The 25,822-nt window shown below is 36.5% G+C and overlaps 1 protein-coding gene across 3 annotated transcripts in view; it reads left to right on the top strand.

Annotated features, from left to right (window-relative positions):
• The window catches only part of htt (huntingtin), a 147,524-nt gene that overhangs the window by 68,205 nt on the left and 53,497 nt on the right, over nt 1–25,822 (top strand). For 2 of the 3 annotated variants that reach the window (XM_070105694.1, XM_070105692.1), the window contains 7 exons: nt 4,590–5,468; nt 8,239–8,460; nt 8,591–8,880; nt 9,112–9,235; nt 12,623–13,975; nt 14,089–14,336; nt 17,129–17,377. In XM_070105694.1, the coding sequence (XP_069961795.1) occupies nt 4,590–5,468; nt 8,239–8,460; nt 8,591–8,880; nt 9,112–9,235; nt 12,623–13,975; nt 14,089–14,336; nt 17,129–17,377 (3,365 nt within the window). The remainder of the gene's footprint in view (nt 1–4,589; nt 5,469–8,238; nt 8,461–8,590; nt 8,881–9,111; nt 9,236–12,622; nt 13,976–14,088; nt 14,337–17,128; nt 17,378–25,822) is intronic. The other variant, XM_070105693.1, reaches the window with a different exon arrangement.

The following is a 25,822-nucleotide window of genomic DNA, read 5'->3' as shown; positions in this document are numbered from 1 at the left end:
CCACGCAGAATAAAAGAAGTCTCCGAACAAAGGTGAAAAGCGCAAAAGTGCTCGGCCGACAATGGCTTAATGCCTCAGCTGCTGCTTTCAATGCGAAGGTGCGCTTAAATGCGTCCATATGTATGAATATACACACACATATTCGCTGTCAAACACATGTGAATAGACCCAGCCGTTGACATTAATAGCACCAAAAACGGATAGTGGTTGTTAACTAGCGTTTTCTTTCATTACTTGGCGACTACTCGAAAGTATTATATGATTACCATATAGTTAACTCTTGTGAGCTTAAACAAATGAAGAGAAGAGGCTATCTGTTGTATGACCATGTGAAAAATATAGCTCCTTAAGACCAAAATATATACGCGATAAGCGAATTGGAAGCACTAAAAGTCACTATGGCCTGAGATAGTGTGAAGGTATAATTGATATCCATGAGAGGAGCTGTTATTTGCTTTTTAAAATGATTTCTTAATGAATTTTGTTAAACATATTTGGATAACCAATCATGTGCTGCTAAAATTGGCGGAATTAAATTTTTCAAAAATTATTTATTTGTAAATTTAGACATGACATTTCCAATGTTTAGCGCGAACATAGTGATCCTTGCCTGGCATATATGATTTTTGGTCAAATGTCACTTTTCCTACCTATAATTTTATACCGGACATTTTTTACAAATTTAAATAATTTTTTATTTTTAGTTTGTCTTCTGGTAGAAGCATTTCTTTTACCATTACCAATAGATATTCTAAATATATTTTCGATAAAAAAGTTCGCAATATATAGGAACTAGGGTCCACATATTCGATATCTAGGGGCTTGAATACATTTGGTCCGATTTAGACAATTTTTGGTCATAAGTTGGCGCATCTCAAAGACACTATTCGCAGAAGGCTGCATTCGGATTTATTGATTGATCTCCTACTCCTCTACCTCGATTATTTGCAGGTGATACAAACAACCGTTAGGTAAACAAAACTATTTACTATCTCTACAAAAATTCTTATGCGACCTAAAGCGAGAAACTAATAATTGTAAATAAATATTTATTTTAAAATATATAAGCATATTTTATATAATAAATTTAGTTGTACTCCTGATTGTAGGCAACACTTCAGTCAAATTGCTTTTCACACTAATTTGCGCAAATAAACTATTGCCTACATTTAGGCGAACTGAGCGACTTCTATTGGTATTAAATTATAAAAATAATCTAAAAAACTTATAAAATCCATGAAGTAAATTTCCGCTTACCGAGTGACCCTTTTGAATGACTACCACTCACATTTTGGACCACAGCTATTCTTAAGTCCAATAATTGTTCGATACCGCACAATGTTACTCTATATACGTGTACTAATGCGCCGAATGTATTCCTATACATGTGCGAGTATGTATGAATATTTAGCCGACGCAAAAGGTGTGGTGCTGCGCTCTAGTGCATGCACTTTTAAATTATACACTCCAACTGCGAGTCCTGTGCGGCAGGATGTATGCAGTTATGCGCGTTTTTTTACCGTTCGTTTGGGTGTGCGATGCAAAAACTAGCGAAAAGAAATAGTGAATGAACTTCAAGTTCAATATGAAATCAATGCGAGTCTGGCGGAATTGAGTGTGTTTGTGTGGCACTTGTGCGGTATTGCATACTTTTAGGCGTGCAAAAAGGCGTGAAAATCGAATTGTCTGTGAGAAACAGTAGGCTGAAAGGTCTTAAAAGTGGGCCATAATAACAATTTTGTAATTTACTGAATATTTTTCAAATATTTCTACAAAATTATTTTAAGAAAATTTTCCTTCACAGTTTTCTGTATTTTTTGTCAACCAAGTTTGAAGATCTTATGACTTTTCTACACATATATAAGCTTCCTCCTCAACGTATCTTCTACGAAAAAAGTTCCGCAATTTTGAATCATTTCCATTTTTGCTACTCAAAAGACCACTTCGTACCCACAGTGCAACGGTAATGATTGCAGAAAGCTTCGTGTGAACGGAAGTTAAAGACAACAAAAGTTAGAAGTTTCAAGTGAATAACATACAATGGAATATGAGTTCACCGGCAATGAGGCAGCCTTACATTCGCTCATCTTACCTCACCTGTCGTTCGCTTACAACACGAGGCCAGCTCTAGTCAATCTTAGCAGATAGCTTGTACGGGTGTAATGTATGTAGATGTACTTGGAGATTTAACGAGCTCGATAAGATTTGAAAAAATCTAGTATGAATAAATATTAAGTCTGCAGATATGGACTCGTAGTGGCTGTGGCAAAATAAAGTCAAAGAGTAAAGACATGCAAAGCTGAAAAAGCCTGTTGAAATATGTAGGTATTTCTTTTTGGTTGAAGCTTTGAAACTTTATGTGTCTGTCTGAGAGGAGGTCTGGATAGGACAGCTTCATTATTGAATGCACTTCACTTCACTTTGCTGATTTAATTTTGCATAAATTGAGCATAATTCGAATTTAAGACACTCTCAATGACTGAAGTCATCAATAAATTAAATTTATGTTATTAATTTTTAAGTTGAAAATTTAGTATTAAATTTTTTTGACTCAAATTTCTAGTATCAACTTTCAGGTAGTAAATAGACTTGTAGTAAAAGAAATATATTAAGTACTAGTCAAAGTTTACGATAATGTGACCCATGACAGTCGGCTTTAAGTAACCGGAACGGACCTAGATTTTTATCCGGCCAAGGACTGTCAACTCGGTAGAATTCTGCCGCGACAACAACAACAACATAATGGTTAGTTATTCCTATTGCCTTACCGATTTTTTGGAGACCCAAGGTCGAAAATTGCCTATAAATGATATCTCTCCTAAATGGCTCAGGACGATTAGCATTGTCTTAAATAGTGAGAGGAGTCTGTCAATAGTAGAGGTTTCTTAAAATAATTAATAAATTTAATGAATTTTAATAATCGGTGATTCTTTTTGAAAATTTTGGATTCCCTAGATCCCGTAACCGATCACTATTCAATTAGATCATTACCTGACAAATATATCATAGAAAGTCTTTTGAAAATTTAAGTGGATTGGTCCAGCCGTTTCGTCGAAATTTTCTTCACCGACTCTGAAAACAGCGTTTCGAGAAAAACGTGTTTAAGGCGGTATTCTAGTCTAGAGGCATGAATTTTAGGTAATTTTTAAAGTGACACAAAGCAAGTAATATTTTTAACATCCATTTTTTTTTTATTAGTTATTTATTAACATTATAAAAATACAGGAAAATATCAAAAAATAAAAAAAAGTTAAAAAAGTTAAAAATAGCAAAAATTTGCAGCTGATAAAGTGGGTGTCTCAAAAAATTTACACGTGACCATACCTACGATTTCAATCCTCCTAGTTATTTGGAACCAAACAAAAAAATTTTTAGTCGTGAAAAATTTTGCAATATCTGGAGCTACGGAAGAGTTGAAAACAATTCTTTCATAAAATGACGACCGCTTAAAAAAAAAACAATTTTTGTACCGCGTTTTTCGACTGTAACAAATTTTTTTAAGATAGTAAAAATTTAAATTTAAGGATATGACTAGTTCCAGACATAGACAAGTCTGGAATAGGACAAGAAGACTCTCTAAGAATTTCAGGTAAATCGGTCCAGTAGAAACTGGAAAATCGTGGGTATCGTTTTGAAGAATACTGTTTCGAGGAAAACGCGTATAAAGTTTCAGCTCCCTCCGAACCAGTTTGTATTTTTTTATATATTTTTTTTTATTGGTATTTCTAGATTACAGGATTTTAAGGTTTTGGAAGCCGTTTGGACTAAGTTAAAAAGTCTTACAAATACGCTTATATCTTCGAAACTATTAGCTGGACCAACTTCAAATTTTCGGAGAATATTGTCAGATATAACTACATTCGATATATGTATTTTGAAAGCCTCAAGTAGATATAACCCTTAAAGTGCTAAATGCTAATCTACACTTTAATCTAACCTAACTTATATAATGTTCAACGCTGGATTTACTAGCCATATATTTCACTAAGTTATTTAGAATAGCTTTCGTAGTATATTATATTAATAACATACAAACATATGTACTTGTATGTGTGACACATATTTACTAGAATGTGAAGCTCCGCAATAATGCTTATTACTCAACTGGCTTTGCAATTGAAATGCTCCTCTAAACTATTGACATTAAATATTAAGTTGCGATGTGGTCGTTATGCATTCATTACGTCTACAAAATACAAAAACACATACATGTATATGTATGTGGCTAACATGGGTTGTTGTTGCTTTATAAATATATGCAAAGTAATATAAACTGATTGTATTTACAATTCTATTTTTTTTTATCTTTTCTTTCTTCATTACATGCACGCACACCAACACACAACGCAATCAAAATCAACAATCAACAACTGTGGCAACACTAACTACAACAACAATAATAAAAACTGCGCTGATGACTACGATGATGACAACAACTTCGTAAATGCGACTGAACTGGCCACTCAAACACACCCACAACCACAACGCTCGCTCACCATATGTGCGCACACAAACCTAACCGATTTTAAATGGTGAACGGTGTATGGTGAATGCAAAATGCAAATTGCAAATGGCGAATGGCAAAAAAGGGCGTGGAGAACTTTTCCGCCTTGGCGCATGCAACGATCATACTGGCGAATGTAATTCTTAAAACTGAGGAAATTTATTTAGTAAATCACATCAAACTTTATTTGAACAACCATCCGGCGGTGGCGGAGCAGGAGCGCGAACGCGCGCACAAACAACGCATCCAGCAGCAGCAACAACAACAGCAGCTTGCGGCGCTCTGGCTGTTGGACGGCCCATCGACATCTTCAGCAGCGGCGCGTGCAGCCGCCACCGCCCTCAACGCCCCAGTAGCCGAGGCGAATGCGGCGTCGGGTGGTGGCATAAGTGAAATTAACTATTTCGCAAAAGTTTTATGCGAGAAGCTGGAGCATTGCTTTGACGCTGTAGCTGGCGCTGGCACTGACAACGTGCCGCCCTGTGACGATTTGGCCTACTGTCAGTTGGTGTGCCGTTTCGTTGCCGCTTTACATGACGTCTGCTGTCGGTCGCGTCACAAGGACGCGCTGCAATCAGTTTTCCGTTTGGTCCTGGCCGAATCGGCATTGCTCGATAAGTACTGTAATTTCCTGACGATGGATCAGTGGCGAAAGAGTACGGATGCCGACGGGCACGTGGGTGCAGATGCTGGCAACGATGGTCATGACACAAGCGTTGTTACGTATAAATGTTGTACGACGATGCTGGTGGGGCAGGCGCTGGAAGTCTTGAAACTTTTGTCGGCCATGAAATTGTTAGATCCGGTGGTGATGTTGCAATTGCTAAAGCAACAAAAACAAAACGCATTACAACAACTACAACAACAGCAGCAGCATGCGCAGCAAATGGCAACAAATAAAGAGCGACTGAAGTGGTACGACAACATGCAGCGGACACTTTTGAGTGAAATTTGCCAGCAAAATGTAAGTGCTCCAGCTAGTGCTGATGATAACTGTTAACAAAGGCGCTTGGTGGTGCCTATATGCTCGGCTAGCGATAGAGAGGGGCGCGCGCGTGCGTGTGCAACACAGTTTCTATGAGTTTGTATGAGAAAAGTGTGCATGTATGTGTGCCCATGCACCACTTTTGCCAGTTGTAGCATATTAAATTAATTTTGAATTTTGTTCAAATTGTGTTATTCTGCCTAGAATAGGCCGGTAAAATCACATACATGTAAATATGTCAACCGTTGGACCCGTTATTTAGTGCGGCACAACTGAGTCTAATAAGTTTTAAACACTTCTGCTCGTAAAAGTTGTAATTTTGTGGCTTTGGCTTTGGCTTGTGATTTATGCGCAATTGAGATGCGGTGTTGTGTCTGGTCGCCCTTAGCTTGGCTCATATTGAAGATGTTCTCCATTTTGTTGGTTGTAGTTAAATACATCATTTTGTTACAATCATAAGCAGATTATGGGTTTTTACAAGAGATTTAGTATTTCATATCAGGCACATTTATACCAGCACATTATTTTAATTCATGAATGCTTGAGAATGCTTTAGTAACAAGTTCAAAAATATTAGTAATAAATATAAATAAAAATAATTAAAATAAAAAATAGTTAATTTACGTTTGATACAGAACTATTTTGAAACTATTATGGGTTATTTTGAGGCTACTTAGGATTATAATGTAATTTCTTCAGCGAATAACTCGGAGTAAAATCTTTTTTAATTATCTAATGAACAAGTCTGTGACGTTTTGGTACTAATTCAGTACTATTTATGAAATAATGTCTCTTTAGAATTATTTGTAATTAACTGAAAGTTACATGTGACCACTTCTTAAAGGGCTATATCCAATTACAAGTCAGAAGAAATTAATCTTTTTTAATTTTTTTTTTTTTTTGAGGAAAAGAAATAAATAAATAAAAATAATGTACATTTACAGTATTTAATGTAGTTCCAAAATCGATGATTCATTTTGAAAAATTTTTGATTACCTTAATACCGCAGCCGATCTCCAGAAGGACTTCTGAAAAAAAGGTGTTTGTCGGTGAACAATATTTTTCTGCTTAACATTTGTTCAAATTCAAATACAAAAAAATGTATGCTTACTATAGATAGTAGTGATCGAGGACAATAAATTGTGACAAAATGGCAGCTTCCGAAAAAAGTCGTTCTTTGTGACAAAATTTTCACTTCAGAGATGCTTAAAAAATCGAAATTATTATCAAAAACTTATGCCTACGTTCAATATCTGACAAATAATTTTAAGAAGATCGTGTGAAAATTTCAAGTCCATAGGACAAGTCGTCTCGGACAAGAAATTTTACTCACCGACTCTGAAATTAGCGTTGCAAAAAAAAAAACGCGTATAAAGTTTTGGAAGCCGATTACTCTAGATAAAACAATTTTACAAATACGCACAAATCTCGGAACCTATTTGCCGTTTCAACTTCAACTTTTCGGAAAGCAATCTGAAATGTACGTACATTGATATATATGCAAAAAAATCGTTTTGTTTTTTTTAAATTCACAAGTGGGTATATCCGCTTAAGCCATTACAGCATTTTAAAATTATTGACGATTTCAAACGATTTTTAATTGACAAGTTCTTAGAAATATTGACAATGTTCTGTCTTAAATAAAAAAAATTGAGAAGAACTTAAATTTAATTAGCAATTTAAAAAGGCATAAATTATTTAATTTTTGCTTTATTTAAAAAACATGTGTACTCACGAAAACTGCCAAATTTATGTTCAACTCTTTGTTACGCATTCTATTAGTTGAATTACATCTAAACGACGATCTTGATTCTTATCAATTTTTTTTTCGATTATTCTTCGAAAATATATAAACCGACGGTTAGCTTTATGTGTGGTTAGTTTAAAAAATAAAATGCCTAATGAAACCAAACCCAGTAACAAAAACAACAAAAACATTCTATAGAAAAAACTTTATTAAAGTAAAATATAACTAAAGTCAACTTTAACTGAGCTAAAATATAACTAATGAAAATTATAACTGTGCACAACAAAAATATTCTAAAAAAAAAAATAGTTTTAACTAAAGTACACTTTACCTAAAGTAAACTTTAATTAAAGTAAACTATAAGTAAAGTAAACTAAGGTAAAGTGGACTATAAAATTATTTATGTATTGCATTTAAAAATCGGTTATAAATTAAAGATTAACTTCGATTTATTCTTGTTATTCCCGCAATAGTTATAAAAAATACCAAGCCTGCTGGGTAAAAACTCAATACACCCTGCAAGGCGCTCATTAAAAATGCAAGTAAGTGAACTTCAAACTAATTTTCCTGATTTATGCGTTCACATAGAAAACTATTTTAATTAAGTCCTAACTGCTCAGCTGTGCCTCAGCGCGTTTACTGCGCCATTTCAAGTGCCACGTGATGGCGGCGGTAGCGACGGCGATAACGCCATCGCCCATAGTGAAGGCCTGGAATGAGCTTAGACTGCGAAGATGTGCTGACCACGTCCCGCGTGTCGCGCATGCAGTGAATCGTTTGCGTACTCACGCGAATTTTCGCTTTTTATTCCCTACAACGCTTTGTGCTCTAGTTAACAGTTACTGCCTTCCTCTGACCGCATACGCCGCGTGCGCGTTGCCTGTCTAGCCGAAGATTTGGATTCGTACACTAATTTGCGCATTCACTTTTTACACGCTCTCACTCAATTTGTGGTCTAATAATTATTTTCAACCAAATCTTTTCACACCCCTCGCCTTATAGCCGAATCCGCGCGACTGGTCAATGCAACAAGTGCACCAACTGCTGCAGTTGGGCGGCGCAACCTTTTTGAATTTTCTAATTACGGAGAATTTCGAATTAATCAGCGATTTGTGTGAAGTGGCCGCCGCGCAGACAGCAGCGCAAGCGACGCGCGAAGCCGCTGTCGAGTTGGACGCATTATGGTTGAATGCGCTGCTGCAACATGCCAGCGCGCTTAACAAGGTATGTATGCTAAACATTTTATGTTTTTAATTTTTGTTCTGGTTTGCATTTTATTTTATTTATTTTTATTTTCAATATTATCCCTGTCTATCATTTTTTAATGTTTTTTTTCTGTTCTTTCTTGACACAGCACTCGATACGCGCGCTTCCGCCTCTACTGCTGCGCTTATGCAACGCCACAAGGACCTCCGTTACCGGTTGTAATCTCCAAATAGCTCTACTTAGCTTACAATTATTGCAGCGCTTACACACACGCAACAACAATGCGCGCGCTTTGCAAGTGCGTTTGGAGCGTTTAGCGCGCCGCCTTGTATTAAGCTGCAGCGCTGCGCCACTACAGCGTCAGCAGTTGTTGCAGCAATTGACAGAATTGGCTGGGGCTCGCATAACGGCCACTGGCAGCAGCTCATCAACGACTTTGTAAGTTGACGCAGCGCGGAGTGCATTTTAATAAAATTGAAAATATAGAAACTTGAGTGCCAGTAATCACTCACTGTTCTTTTTCTTTCCCAATTCAATGATTTGCTGACATGTTTTTTTTTATATATAGTTTTTTAGTCTTTTAATTTTTCTGTATTTTCCTATTACTTTTTCATATTTCTTACTTACCAGCGTTTGTTCTTCTCTTTCGCATGCTTCACCGTTATTAAGCAGCTGGCAGCAGTTGTTGTTGGACACTCAAGAATGCAAACTGGCTGCTCAACCATTAGCATCGCTGGCGAAGGAGCAACAGCTTCAGCAGCGCATAATTGACGAGAAGTGGCTGTTGAGCCAGGTGAGTTTATCGCTAGCATGCTTGAGCGCTACTTGTACGCTTCCGCTTTGTTGCCCTCTACCCATCAGGCACTTCGGTCTATCCAGCGCTCAAGCAGTGATGAGTTGAAATCATTCACTTGTCATGCTTGTGTCCACCGCCTCTTGCTGTTGCCTTGGAATAATTGTTCGCCATTAGTTGCAAGCACTTATTTATGCATATTTTTTTATAAATAGTTTTTTTTTTTGTAATTTTTTAATATTTGTATTGTTTATCTTATTTTTAATATTTACTGTTTTTTTTCCATTTTTCCATTTTCCTTAAGTGCTTTCCGTTTGCATTTGCGCATGTATTGTATTTCTTTTAGTCGTATCCATAGTTATTTGCCAATTATTTCATTGATTATACAGTGGAGTGTTTTTATTAGTAGCTCTTAGTGCTAGTTTTGTTGTTGTAATGCCAGTATGGCATTTCATTTGCATATTTCGAGTTTGGCGCAATCACGTTTCGCATTTATTTTTAACAAGTTGTTGTTTTACTTGTGCTTTTTTCTTCAATAAATTCGCTGAAAATATTATTCGAAACAAAAAAATGTGCGCTGGCAAGCCTGCGTTTGCATGTAATTACCAAGGTGCTTAAGTAAATTGCTGATTCAATATTTTATGCCACTAATTCTGTGTTTGTGCATTTAAAAATGCAATTCCCCCAATTCAGATAAACGAATTTTTCAAATCAAGCACTCGACGCATACAAAGTGCTTGCCGTTTTTAATCATAATTTTTACAATTTGCTTACAAAAAGCAGAAAAAAAAATTAAAAATTAATAAAAATCACTTCACTCATATTTCAGTTTTTTTCAGTGCTGCCATAATTTAATTAAGTTTTCTAAAATTGTTTTATGTTACGCTGTTTTTTTTTATATTTTTAAATTTTGTTTTTCAATTAAAGTTTTGTTATTGCGGTGGCAAGCATGTGTTCATGAAACTCATGCTTTTAACTTATTTTTGGTTTATGTGTTTAGTGTTTTATGGTTATCAACCTGCAAGCGTTAAATCGTTAAACAATGTGTTTTCAATATAATTGTAGATTTTAGATTTAAGGCTTCTACTTTATAGGATTTACCAAAAACAAAAAAAAAAAAACAAAAAAAAAAAAACTTTGTAAACGTCAGTTGCACCGATTGTTGGAAATACAAAGGTATTTTTCGAGTTTGATCGTTCAGTTTCTATGACAGCTATATGATATACATAGTGATTCGATGTAGATAAATCTGACAAAAAACGGTTTCTTGAGCAGAAAAGGGCGTGTGAAAAATTTACATGGCTAAATCTTACTTAGTCGTCACGCTGATCATTTAAATATATATACTTTATTGGATCTCCGACGTTTCCTGCTGTGTGTTACAAACTTCGTGGCATACCTAATACATATAACCTGTACTGGGTATACAAATGTGTAGTAAATATTGTTAAATCAATCATAACAAAATATTATCAAATTTCTCAGTCAATCTTGAAATACCCAATTAAGCTGTCCATTGCATTGATTTTCAAAATTGCATTAAATATTCAAAATTTTGAAAATATGAAATAGCGATCTGGCAATACCATTTTAAATTAGAAAAGTTTAACCTTACAAACTTAACGGTATTTAAAAACAAAAAGTATATACATATATCATATTTTTTTTACATGTTTGTCTAATCGATGATATTCAATATAGAGTAGTGAAAATAATTTTTACTGTCTTTTGCTGCCACCTTTCGCAACTTTGAGATGTAAAGTTCAATGCAATCTATGTTTCTCATTTTTAGCTTATAGTCGTATCCCGAAAAATCTATAAATTTGAGAAACATGATTTGGAATATGTTGAATCCCACCAAAGTTCTACTTAGAGAGGAGATGTATAGGTTTTGTTTCTTCATCGTTTAACTTAGGGTCAGATATACACCATTTTTTCAGTGCCTAAAACTCAATTATCATGTGAACGTATTTCGATATTTTCAAGACGAGCATGAAGCAACCATTCAAGGGAATAGTAATGATAAAAGTAATATAAGAGATAACCGACCTGATCTTCGAAAACTTTGTCTAGACAGTTAAAAAAATATTGGTTACTTTCTTAACTATAAAAAAATTTGTCAAGTTTATTGCATAATAAATTAGGTTAAGTAATATTTATAATCTGGACAAACAATAGGTATTCTAAGACCTTCTGCTTTTCTACCTCTTGAAACTACGTATTTGTTGTTCGCGCTAGTACTCTGATGTGATTGCGCTGCAAATGAAGATTATTGTAGTAAGAAAGAACAAGTCCTCATATTAACTTGATACTGTGCCACTAACCCGAGTCAGGTTCATAAGTTTGCCTACTAGCAATGGAAAAATTTTATAAAGAATCGATTCTCGATTACGATTTCGATTTTATATTTTTTGATCCTAAGAATCGATTAATCGAGCAAAAGAATCGATTCTTTCGATTTTAATCGATTCTAATTTAAAAGATCAATCATTTATATATACACTTCAGTTGCTTCCCACATTTATTACACTGAACATTAGATGCAGTATTTACTTTTTTAAAATAAATTCACACAGCACTAGGCTCCATTTTAAAAAAATATATTGCAAAAAGAATAAAATTTAGATGTAATCATATAAATAATAAGTACTGGAAATAAATCAATATATATTTGTATGACTTTCTATCACACGGTTTGATATTATAATGGTATGTACAATAGAACTTCAAACTAGTTACCTAACCGTAAAATCGTGTGCCAGGAAACGATTCTTGATCGATTTCGGAAGGTAAAGGTCGACTCCGAAAAATCGATTATTTTATGATACAAATCGATTCTCGAGTAGAATCGGAATCGAGTTTGACATCTCTAATGCCTACGTGTTTTTTTGTCAATATATTGCATAAAGTGAAGTATAATTCTTAGATGCGTCCACTGGTTTCGCTTGTAGTTGAGAACATAAAAGCATATATTTCTTTACCCATAGAAAATATAATATATATTTCAATCGAAGAGCAAGAGATTGTATAGTTAGCGGCCCTTTCACTACCTTTCCCCGCCGATTAAACTGCTCAGAGCTGAATAATTTTCTCCGGTTCGATGATTCTATGATTCAAAAAGCGTTTCCTAACTCTAGCGGACAAAGTGTCTTCATGAATTATATCATGTGGACCCGATTGTTTTCAGAATGCATTTATTTTACGTGGGTTGGTGCCACAGCTATTAATTGCTTGCTAATGTTTTTATATACCTGCATTAAAACAAATATATTCTCTTTTTCTTTTTCTTTTTTGTTTCCATATTTCCTCTTGTAATCTGCTCGCAAACAAATTGCCATTCCGTTATACACTTCGACGGCTCGTTTTCTTTCCGCTAACCACTCGCAGTTAATTAAATTCTCCGCACAATCGGACTATGGCGCCCAACAACTATCGCGCATACTACTGGAGATACAATCCGAGCAAAAACTCTACAAAATATTCAACAGCAGTGAGTTTGCGGTGGCGCGAGTGTTGCCGCATGCAATTGCAAGCTCAATGCAAGCAATGCTGGCCGCCTTTCGCAACAATTGCATACAGCATAATTCACATATACACTACATGCAACCGAATCCATTAGTGCGTGTTACGCTGGCCGTCTTGATGACACGCATTAGCGAGGAAATTGCTGCAGCAGGCAGCCGAAGCGGCGACTTATACATACCAATTATAGCAACACTGGGCGCAGGTGTTGCAGCGGAGGTGGTGCCGATAAGCGGTGAGACTCAGGTGCATGTGGCAAGTGATGATGGTTTTTATCTGTGCGACAGTGTGGCCACACTGTTGGAGCATGTAAAGAAAGTGGAGGACACTGCGTTGCTTTACATCGAGTCCAGATTCATTGATAAATTTGTGCGTGAGCAACTTTTGCGGCACGAACATATGGCAACACTGTTAGGTTTCTTGAATTGGTGTTGCTTGCAAGCGCAGCAACTGTTACAACGACAACAAGAGCAACAATGTCAACAACAACAATTTACGCTTGCACTGTTGCAATGTATTGCGGCGCTGTTGCAACAGCGCTTCGTCTGGATGGAACTTAATCAAATGGAAAAGCCAAGCGCCGCACCGACAACAACAGCAACGCCGGATGGCAATGCCACTACGTCGAATCCCACCACTGCTGGCAGTCTCTTGTCGCCTCAACAGCGCAATTTATTGCTCTCCCGTGTGCTGGACGTCTTGGTGTTGGCCGCCAGACAGTCGCTGCAACACACCATCTTCTACAAGCATTACAAGCAACAAGCGATGTTGGTCGACGGCAGAGGAAGTGCCGATGGCGATGCACCCATTGACAGTGAACAGCAGAATATCTTCAATGCTTTGTCTGCGGCAGCGGCTGCCACGGCGCTGGAGGGCGCTTTACAAACAAAAAGCAAGGAAGCGGAAGTCAATGATGTTGCCGTCGGACGGTTGTTGCAAGCTTATGCACCGCAGGCTGTTTTCATAGCGAAATTGATAGAGATGTGCGCGGCAGAGACGATGATTGGCGCAGCACACCTCTCAGCCGCTTATCTCACGGGTAGCACAGGTAACGGCATCTTTTCGTTGGGTAGTGCCGGTGGTGCATTGAATGGCGGTGGCAGCAGTGGCATGGGTATGTCCGCAGGTGCTACGGGTGCCGTTGGTGGTGGTGCAGCGAGTGGTGTACGTACGGAGTTCGACAATGGTAGCAACGCATGTGGCACCCCAATACCAATGGTAAGTTAGTGGCACATAAGAAATGCAAAAATTATTATTTTTTTTGGTATTTGTTTTGGTTGTCTTCAGTAGCTGTAATACTTCTCATACCTCATTTTTGCTTCTCTTTTCAGCACATTTTGTCCTCGATTGGTGTCGCGGTGTTGCGCACGCATCAGTTTTATGCATATGCCGTAACGCCATTCGAAATAATACAACAACAACAACGCGAATTGCGTATCGAACAATTGTCACCTGCCAAACGTGCTGGCCAAATGTCACAAACAACAACCTCGGCAGCAGCAGCTTCGAGTGGCAAGCTGCCAACGATTCCCGTGGAAAGTCTCAGTGATGTAGATGTGCTTCGGAAATTCGTGAAGAGGTAAGCTTCAATTTTGCGGCTCTTCATACATTACATTTTTCGCAAGTTTTCTTCTCTGTAAGTTAATTCTGAAAGTAGAGCTACATAATTGCATTGCTGTTGCCTCAGCTTAATAAGCACATCATATGCAGGGAAATTATTATTTTTAAGGTCATAGTGTAACGTGAAATGAGTTATGTGGGACTTTTTGCTTCGAGAGGTGCTAGAGACTCTAACTTATGAAAATGGTTAATTTATCACAGTAGTCAAATTTCATACTCTAACATTTACCGTTAGTTGACTAGTTTCACTTTTGTCTACTTCGGCTGCCAAAGTTATTGTCAACCGCATCTCAACAACAACATGGTTCTTATCATTCTGATATTTCATGTCTTGGTCTCGGTTTAGTTGTTGTTGCCGCTTCTAGTAGTAGCGCTGCTGTTGGAGACAACTTGTCAAAATGTCGGTGACACTGCAAACATGAGACAACACGGAATTGTGTGAAGTCGTGCACTGAAAAGGAGAGACAAATTGTACATTGTTGCAACATGTGCATGTTGTTGCAACACAGATGCGCACATATGTATATTTTATTTTATTAAAATAGGATGCTTACAAAAAATGGTTGTAGATTAGAAATTTTTGTATCGGCTTAGGACTTTTAAGTTTTCGATATATTATATTATATAATATTTAGTAGCTTTAAAATGTATACCTTTCTTCTTCACTACTCTTAGTGAATAGAAACAAAATTGAACTTCAAGGAATAATCTTGCTCGAAAAGCAGAAAAAAATATTTGTTTTGTCAGTAGACATTTCGCCTATTTAACGTATTTCAAGAAGTAAACCTTTATCGAAGTATTTATTGGTTTAGAAAAAATTTTTTTTGTTGACAAAGAATGCATGGTAATGCCAATCGTGTTTCATTTTGTTAGAAGTTGTCTTATAAAGTGATCTTCTCCCTCTTCCGTTGTTGTTGTAGCGAATACTTATACTCTGTTTAGGTCTCAGTAGGTCTAAAAAACGGGCTATTTCGACGAGGTCGGAAATTAGGGAAAATAGTGTTAGGTAAGTGTGTATGTCTAGAGTTTGGTATACAACAATATCCAAAACTAATTGAAGTAGTATAGAACAATATACAGAACGCGAAGGTCACACTGGTTTCAGGCTGCAACTCGAGCTCATGCATAGGTGGTTTTTGGACTCCAAGGACGGCATTTACTGCGAGGGAGTCAATGAAAGTGTTAATAGCTCCATTATGATTGGCATTCAGTACACGTCTGCTGTTAGTCGCTTCCGCAATTACGTCGATATATTGCTGTACTTCATCGACGTATTGTATGAAAGTTCTCTTGGTGTTTCTAGGCGATGGTTTTGCTTCAAGCAGATGACTGCAGCGATGATTTCTGCGAAAGCAGAAAATTTGAAAGATAACCGTACAAAATATGGACAAAAATCAATGGAAGCAAATCATAACATGTTGTTATTGTAAGAACATAAAATATTGTCCAAATAATTAAAATAATGCTATCAAAGTGACAGTACTGGAGCAAATAAGACTTCCAGAATTCGAACCGCGCGTCAGACGCAAGTCATCGTATATTGGTGGAAGTTATGGTGTACATGCCAAAGGAAATCGGGTGCCATCTGTACCGAAACCAAATTGAAGTGAGAACATTTGCTGAAAAACGCCCAGAATTTGCCTTTTTTTTGCTATTAAATCATGTTATTTTATAAAAGTAGTAATATGGCATTATTATACAATGTTTCGACTTAAAGTCCCGAAAATTTAAAAAAAAATAAAAAATTTAATTCCCAAAGTTATAGCTGTCTGTGTTGACCCAGTTCCAAAATAAAGTCCTTGCGGTGACAATCATAAGTACTTGAAGATTCATCTAAAATCAATCGGATAGAAAAAATTAGTTTTATATAGTAATAATCCTGGGCCTGATTAGAGCTTTTTTTTTTCAAAAATTAACAAAATGGCCTCAGAAAATTTTTTTTTCTAGATTTTTGGGAAAAAATAAACAGTTAATTGGTCTTAAAAAATCCAAATCAAAAAAAAGGTTCCAATCACGCCCGAGTTTATTATGTATTCTAAAAGCTGTATAAATTTCATTAAAATCTACTGAGCGGTTTTCGAGTTGCAGTTGTCACCAGTTCAAAAACATATCGCATTTAAATTTTCTTGCAGCTGCCGCTGGCTACCTGCTCCCGAGCGCTTTGAAGTGCCCGAGCGCTCTTTTTAATTTCTTAACCAGAATACCCCTTAAATAGAGGTCTTCAAAAATACAAAAAAGAATAGCTGATAACAGTTTTCATTTATATGCCATCAGTAGCCATACGAAATACAAAATACTGTTACAGTTGCCGGGCAAGTAGATCAGCTACTATATGTATGTATAAGACACCGCTTGCCTTATGCAATAGGCTGTTAATCGCTTCTCCAATATAAGCTACTTTGCAGCGTGTTCTCTACTACACATCGAATTTTTATACTCTTTTTGAGATCTGCCCACATTTTTCTTTACTCGAGTGTGAATTAATATCATTATGGCATAATTGCGCTTATTAATTCCTGCAGCAGTCTGTAGGGTATCCTAGCTGGTGTCGCCAATAGCATTGACTCATTAATTTTATTAACTATGTAATTATTACTTTTACGCAAACTTAGTTGCGGCAATTAACGCTTCATTTATTTGTATATATTATTTATATATTTATATTTACTGTATCTATAGCTGTATACACATGTACGTATGCCTGTGTTAGTGGCGTTTTTAATACCAACCAATAATTTACTATTATTGCAGATTATCAATTTTTGGCTTTACCACACGTCAACAATTCGAGGAGTACTTTATGACATTCCTGCTATTAATCAATAAAGTTTACGATGAGAATATGGTTGACGAGCAGGAGCAATTTCAAATAAGATCCACATGCTTGGAAGCGATTTTGGAACTTTTAATTACATACAAAACTTTTCCAATTGTGGGTAATAAACTTTCGTATTTTCATCATACGACACGGTGGACTCGCATTAATTGCGACAGCATTAGGTGAGTACACATACAAACGCACACATACATTTATAGACACACGCATTTAAGTTCACGTACAAGAGATCGCAGTAGACACATTGTATTATTTATAAGCGCACACACAGATGCATAAGAGTCCAAAAGCATATGCAAGAGTATGCCTCTGTGTGTATGCGTGAGTGTCTGCGTTTGACTCGTCCGAACGCATAACTTTCAATTGTTGTTTGCTGTAGTCAAACTGTAGTTAACCAGCTGCTCGGCCAAATGTTACACATGCGCCAAATACTGCCGGCGGGTGGTTCTCACATGTAGTTGACACAGACTCTCTGCGTACTAAATTGCTCATTAGCAGCAATGCATAAAATTCTATAGAGAAAAAAAAAGAGAAAATGCAAAATAAAAGAAAACAAAATCTGTCGTCCATGTTGCGACTGTTCGTTGCCAATTTGTTTGTAAAAATAGTTTTTGGTGAGTTCGCAGAGATTGCAAACTACCAAGCGTAATGACAACCAGCCGCAGAGATTTTACAAAAAAAGTGATTGCGATCCGTAAAAGTTGAAAATTAGTCAAAGGTTGGATATGGCATGCAATTTTTGTGGATCGAAAGTTTTTTTAACCTGTTGCTGTTAACTTTACATGTGGTTTCTCTTTATTTTTTCTCTTCTCTTTTTTATTATATGATTTTAAGGTGCCAATTTAACCTGGCTGTTTTTAAATATCTGCCTTTTTCTAACGTCTTTATATAAATATTGTTTTTTGGTACTAAATTTACTTACTTTCAGGATTTGTTTTTCCATAATTTCAAAAATTTTTTCTATCCTCAAATATTTTGATATGTCGTAACTTGATATTATTTATATTATATGTCATTCATTCGTCAAACTTTCTGTCTGTGAAAGCGTTTATGCAGGGAGTTCTGCTTTATTACTTTAATATGAAGACAACTTTAGCCGAAAATGATTGTATTTTTGGTGGAATTTGTCGGTGTAGATGCTTTAGGTGAGTGAAAGTGCCAAGAGTGTTTTGTACGATTTAAAAAAGATGGTTTTCGCTCGGTAGACGAAGAATATTCTGGGCGGTCAAAAAGGTTTAAATATGAGGAACTCGATAACAATTATTGCCAAACGCAAGAAGAGCTCGCAGAATCTGTGCGAGTCACATCAAAAGCCAAGAAATTGGGGGCAATATGAATTTAAGTCAAGTCACGTTGAAAGATGTGTGTTTGAAATTATGCTTGAACGCTACAAAATGAAATCGCTTTTGCCTCGGATTGTGTGATGAAAATACATAACGACCACCCTAAACGCAAAAAAAATCAAATAAAAAAACTGGCCAACTGGCAAAATCAACGAAAAAGCGGAATACTCCTGACGCCAAGGTAATGCACTGTGTTATTTTGTGTTGCATTATGCGCTTCTAAAACTGGTTGAAATCATTAATGAAGAGAGCGATTGCCGACGCGATTTGTAACTAGACGCGAGGCAATAGATATCCATCATGACAACCAGATCTTGCCCCTTCTAACTGCCAATTTTTCCGGTCGATGAAGACCGTCCTCACTAGAATACGGTTCACATTAGAACATGGCATCAAAAATTGGCTTGATTCATTCTTGTGCCCCAAGCCGGCGCAATTCTTTTAGGATGGAATCCACAAATTGTTAGAAATATAGGAAAAACATATATGCTTTTCTTAAATAAACTTTCAAATATAAAAATAAAAAAACGTTAACTTCTGTTACACTATACTATACTATAGTGGACCGATAGCGATTGGGGAGAGAAAGGACGTAAGCAAAATTTCAGAACGTTATCTCAAAAGCTGCAGAACTAATTTTCAATATATATCCCAACCTCAAAAATTGCATATGCTACTAAAAAGTATACATATATTTATGTATGAACACATACGTTTTTGCAAATTGAGATCGTCTGATAGATCAGCCGGACATACCTGAATCATTAATGTTGCTGTTATGTAGATCCGTTTGATTTGGCAAGGAAATACTCTTAGTAAAGACCTATTTGGATGGTGTTATTGATTTCGCGTTCTTTTGAAAAATTAAATGTCAAGAGGGAAGGGGAAAGTTTGCAGAACTATGTGTTTGGACTATTACAGAACTGCTACACTATGTGTATCAGAAAACATTTCTTGTGATAACTTTAAAACGACCCCAATAAGTGATGTTGTCACTGGTGGTATTCATCCAAATAATCCTTTGCGTGAACTGATGTTTATTGTGAGAGGAGTTTTTCTTTTTCATAGCCTCATTTCAAGCATTACATAAAGCTTGCTTTCACAGAACAGTTTTTTTGCAAAACTGCCAGTATGTCTTTAGTCACTACGTCATCCGTTTGGTGTTGTTTTGTTCTTTTAAAAAGTAAGGCGCCAAAAATGACTATCGGGAGGCTTCGCTACCATTTTTCATCATATTAGATAACATGGTTGAGTTCTTTATTAATCGACTAATTGTGACTGAATCATTGAGTTGAATTCGACTGCATCTACGTTTTTTGTGTTTTATGAGCATCAAGGGATCTGAGGCCACACCCACAATATTAAATATTTCATAGCTGGGCTCTTTTTTTAGGATTCAACCTAAGTTTTTTGCTCAGTTGCCGATTTCGACGGATTCTGGAATTCCCAAAATGTGATGAAAATCTACACCACAAATCTCTGACTCTCTCTCTTTCTTTTCCTCTCTATCTCTCTCTTTTTCCCTCTTTATCTCTCTCTCTCACTCTCTCTTTCGTTCACTGTCTATATTCCTCTTTGCATTCCTCGAGTCTGCTGAAACCTTTCACGTGCATTAACCAGCACTTTGCTTGTCAATAATGCGCTGTGCGTGCGAACCGGAACATTAGTCTCGATATTGAGGACACTTTTGCAATTGAGCACGCATGCCCAACAGCAAAACCATGCCCCTAGGCGTGCCATTCTCAGTTTAATTGTGTTAATTTCGCAAATCCCCTCACTCATTTCGCTTTAATTTCTCAATCATGGCGATAACGCTCAACACAATTAACCCGCTATTATGCAACGATTGTGTGTGCCACGGCTATACCGCTCGGCCACACCTTGCCACACACACCGCTCTTACTGTTGTTGGCAGCAGGCAATGAAATGAAATCATTGCCACGAGCATTCTTAACTCATTGACTCATTATGGCAGGCAAAGGGAAATAATATATAACGTCAACGCGCACAACACAAACAACAACAACATACACCACTTACACACACACACGCCCATATTATAAAAACAGATTTATTGTGCAAATGTGCGTGTTTATCCGCGCTGTGCTCCGGTATCCGCCTTCAAAGCGCAGACTGAAACAATGTAGACATAACTGTACAATGCACAGCGCAAACAAAAGCGCCGGCGAAGTGGCAGTAAATATTGCAAATGTAAGTAAGTGCGCCCAAGTGCATGTACGAGTGCACTTGTATAAGTCTGCTTATGCGCAAATATGAGTGCAGTGTCATGTAGGACCTAAGAACTTGTCCAGCGCTGTGATTCGGTTGTCAGAGCGTGCGAAAACAGGCGGTTTTCGCGAAGGGACTATTTTGGGGTTTTTAGTTTGCTTTACAAAATAATTGTTGGCTTATTAAGTACATGCCTGTTTAATTTATTAAATTCTCATTATAGTCTGAGATCAGATTTTATGCTAGGTTAGGTTAGGTGGCTCATCCCCTTAGATTGCTGGCGATCACACTTATGGTAAACTGCTAAATACATTGCTTTGTGAAGCTAGCTAAGAACTCCTGTATTTGGTATTAACTCTCGACAAAAGTCCTTGAGCCATATCACAAATTTTCTTAAATACTTTATTGATATTGCCGCTTTTTCACGTGGATGTCTAACAGTTTGAGATCCGAGGTAATTTATCTTTGAACTGGCAAAGACGGTACATTCAAAAATACAGTATTGAGTTAATTTTATCTCATCCTCTTTCAAGTAGCTGCTGGCATCAGGTAATATGTGCAATCTTACTGCATGTATCCCGATCGGGCAATGTCCAGTTAAAACTCCTATACCTACTGAAGGGGGAACTTTGCTGAAGGTGAGGAGTTCACTAGACTTGTTACTATTTCCCCTGGGTCAAAAGAACATTGCCAGTGTACAGTTACTAGTATTTGACCAGCACTTGCCAAGCTCACGTGAGACCTATCCAGAACTGAACCGAAAGAAGCCAGTGGAGCTACCATTCTGTAGCTAGTGAAACGAAAGTGCCTGACCTAGAAAGCATAACAGCCTTGCTGTTTCCTGAAATTCTTCTGTGACCAGTCCAATCTTGAAGTAACTCGACGCCAGGGATAAGCAGTCGAGATATCCCTTCACTAGTCTCAATCAAGCTAGGTTAAACCAGAAAGACTATAGAGGGACTCCTCGGTATTTTATGTTTGGCATTCTCAGCAACCTTGAAATACCACTTGTCCACGGGTGAAATTGAAAATTTTTGTGTCCTCTCCTTCTAGCGGGTGTGACTAATTCTTTATTCACCATCGACAGTTTATACCGCGTTCAGAGTTTACGTGCTATTGTGCACCTTCAAATAAGTAATTCCCTGAACTATGAATTTTTCGTTATGTACCCAGTTTATATAGCTCTTCAAGTTTAGTCTTGAACCTTAAACCTGGATTACAAATAGAGCAAAAGGGGCAAAAGCAAGGTTTGAAATTAATCGTACCTTGGTTTGGTAAAAGAAAGGAGAAAAAATGTTGTATTCAGGCAGTGCTTTTAACTAGAGTAAAGAAAGTATTTTAATGGATCTCCAACATTACGATACCGGTTCGATTGTGTGCAGCTTCAAAGCCTTCAAAGTAGTTGTTTATTTCCATGCTGAAATTGAAAAAATTATTATGAAATATTTTTCCAGCGAGACTTTTACAGTTTAGGAAAGAGAATATAGTCGCTAGGAGCCGAATCTGGCGAATAGGATTGGTGGAGCATAAGCTCATAATGAAATTCGTTTGGTCGTATGGCAAGCTAAATTAGTCGGAGTAATTCTCGATATTCAAAAACGAACTACGAACTCCTTTGAGTTGTTACCCAATGTTGCATTTCTAAAGAGAGTATATCATTTGCGCTGCTACGGACGGAAATAAGCTAATCAGTCCTTGACCATTGAAGCTTTAGTGTAGCCTTTATTCATTTTAAACAGCGGTTCTCACGGTGAGGTGAAAGACTTATCGGATAGTATAAAGGAAACCAAAGGTAGCACACTAAATTTGCTAAGTAAAGGTTTTGTACAGAATGTTTCTTTAGTGGGAATGTCGAAACCTTTCATTTGATTCATACTAGAAAAAAAAAGACAACAACCAAAATTACTTTGAACCCTTCTTCAGTAAGTAACTTATAGAAGTGTTGGTTGAGATGATTATTAACACACAAAAATATGGGGTAAATATAAAAATATACTAAAAAAAATATGAGCCAATTTCACTCGACGGGATGGACTTTTCACCGGGCTTATATATATATATAGCATAAATTTTTTTTTGAAAAAGTCCAAAATCCCTCTTTATAAGCCTTTAACGTCTCCTATGTTTTCATTTTCCACCAAAAGGGGTGGAGGAGTGTGGCGCTTTGGGAAAACGCAATTAAAATGCAATAATAAGAACGGCTTAATTACGCGCACTGTTTGTGAAATTTACAATGCCTCCAGGCATTCATATCTACATATTATACACGGTATTCCAGATGCACATACATATTCAGAGTACGCACATTTGTTTCATTAGCCACTTGCAGGCTTTGTATTTTTTTTTCTTTTTTGTTTTTTTTTTGGGATAGTTGAAGCTCAAAGCGTACGCTTGCAGGCAGAGGAAGCAATGAACATTGGCAGGAAATGAAAGGGGAAACGCTTAAATGTACTCGGCCAAACGCGCACGCACACACAAACACATAAGAATTTCTTCTCATCTGCTGCTGAGTGTATCATAATGTGTTATGTATGTAGTTGTATAAGTTTGTTTTGATTGCCCTTGTATACTTATAGGCGTTTCAGCGCGCTTGCTTGTCTGCTGACACATATTCGTTTGTTGCATGGCAGCATAAAACAAGTTTGTAATGTTGTATTGGCGGAACCAACATGGCCATGATTAAGTGTGTTATTGTGGGTGTATAAACAAACGTAAGCCTTAAACTTTAAAGCCATATGTGTATAGGTACGCCATATTGCATAATTTTCTAACATCAATTTTTACAAAAATTCAAATTTTTCAAAGTCCATAAAAAGTTCTTCAATAAAAAGGAATCAATGTCCTCATAAAGTGAGTTGAGATATGAGAGTGTTGGTGTCTCAGAAATGGGCCCAGTGGTAGACGGATAATTGACAAGTTTTTGCGTTGTCTCTTTGATCACTAAAAAAGATGAAGATTTGGAATTAACAAACGTCAATGCAAGATGAGTGCCAATGATACTTACGCTACAGTGATTACCTCTTTTACTTCCATAATAAGATCTTTCCAAAATAAGATTACACTCTTCAAATAATTACACGCCATTCTACTATTTTCCAATCAATTACTATTTATTCACACAACATTTTGAAGGAAAAACGTTCAAATGTGTGTGTGTCTTTGTTTGATTATTTCGAATTACCATTAATGTAATGTGTAATTGCGACTGATTTAATTTTTGCTTTTAAAAATTTAACTGTAGTTATTGGGTTTGTAATCATGATTGTAATGATATACCTGTAATTAGAATTCCTGTAATTGTAATCGGCGAAGTTATGATGAATACTTATTCCCACTTCATTACGAAAGAAAAACGTTCAGTTGTATGTGTTTCTTTGTTTGATTACTTTGAACTACCATTATTGTAATTGTAATTGTGCATTAAAATTTGTTGTAATCATGATGTGTAATTGCGACTGATTTAATTTTTGCTTTTAAAAATTTAACTGTAGTTATTGGGTTTGTAATCATGATTGTAATGATATACCTGTAATTTGAATTCCTGTAATCGTAATCGGCGAAGTTATGATTAATACTTATTCCCACTTCATTACGAAAGAAAAACCTTCAATTGTAAGTGTTTCTTTGTTCGATTACTTCGAACTACCATTATTGTGATTGTAATTATGCATTAAAATTTGTTGTACTCAAAATGTGTAATTGCCACTGATTTAATTTGGTTTCAAAAAATTTAACTGTTATGATTGTAAGTTGAATTATGATTGTAATGATAACGATATAATTACAATTTATGTAATCGAGATGGGTGAAGTTATGATTACTAACACAGCACTTCCAAGCGTTATACTTTTGACATTCAAATGAAATTCTTGATAACAATTACGGTAATCGTAGTTATTAATTACAATTACCAAGTACTTGATTATGCTATTATACTGCGTCATGACAGTTATACAATTGGAGTATTAAAATTACTTCAAAACTAATGTAAATGTAATCATAATTACGTGGTTCTGATACCAGTTAATATAGTGTCAAGTGTGACTGAAGCATTTCTAATTAAAAAAATTCAGTTCAGTTTCTTGGCCTTCGAAGACTCTGAGGCGCAATCGCCCTGAAAACTGTATAGTTAATGGTTGAAGTCCTTCACATTCAAGTTCACTCGCATCCGGTACATTAGCTAATTTAATGGAATTTGAAGCTGGTGTGGAGATCTTGATATGCCACAGTCTTTCAACTTTTATGAAAATAAATAATTCAGCATAGGTGTACTTGACCTAGTTCTCCACCAATTTGAAATGTCTCCATTACAAGCTCATAAGTTTTTATGAGTCGTTTTAGAAATTGTCTCAGAGTTTGGGTAATGCGTAACATAACCACCACAATGTAATTACAATATAGATATTTTCCATCTCATCCCTTTTAAAGTTCCAGCAATCAGCTCACACACACACACACACCAACAAAAACAGTTCGTCCTCAAATGTATCACATATTCTTCCGCAGATATTTCCTTCCTTCAAACGCTGGTCATACAAACAATTTCCTAATATCGCGCTTATCGCATGCATCTCGCGTATTTCATTGATAATCTCGCCAGTGGCGCTCCTTACGCACAACCCCCGCCTGCTTTCAACGCTTTGTTACGACTTTCTCGCAAAATTATTTCGCTTTCATTGTCTACTTTATCTGAGCTCTGACATTCTATTGTTTCGTATTGTTAGTGTTGTCGCCCTCTCCCCTTGAGATTGTCATCTGCCGTTTGTGTTGTCGTTGTGTGTGCGCTCGCCTAAAAGTAGGCTTATACTGCGATTAGTGCGGTTACAAGTAGAAAGGCGAAAACAATAAATTGCGCTAAATGGTATACGGATAACTCTAGTTGAACTAAATAGCGCTTTTAGGATGTGTGCTTAGCGATTACGTATAAAATATGCATATGCTTTGTTCAAATTGATAAATTCATTTGCTTTTGTTCTCAAGCTCAGACGCGCCATGTCTTCGCTATCAGCTCTATTGTTGCCACACATTCTATTGAGC

The sequence above is a fragment of the Bactrocera oleae genome, chromosome 2 (genome assembly GCF_042242935.1).
Source record: "Bactrocera oleae isolate idBacOlea1 chromosome 2, idBacOlea1, whole genome shotgun sequence".
NCBI classification, from domain to species: domain Eukaryota; kingdom Metazoa; phylum Arthropoda; class Insecta; order Diptera; family Tephritidae; genus Bactrocera; species Bactrocera oleae.
This window is presented reverse-complemented; position numbering and strand designations above follow the sequence as displayed.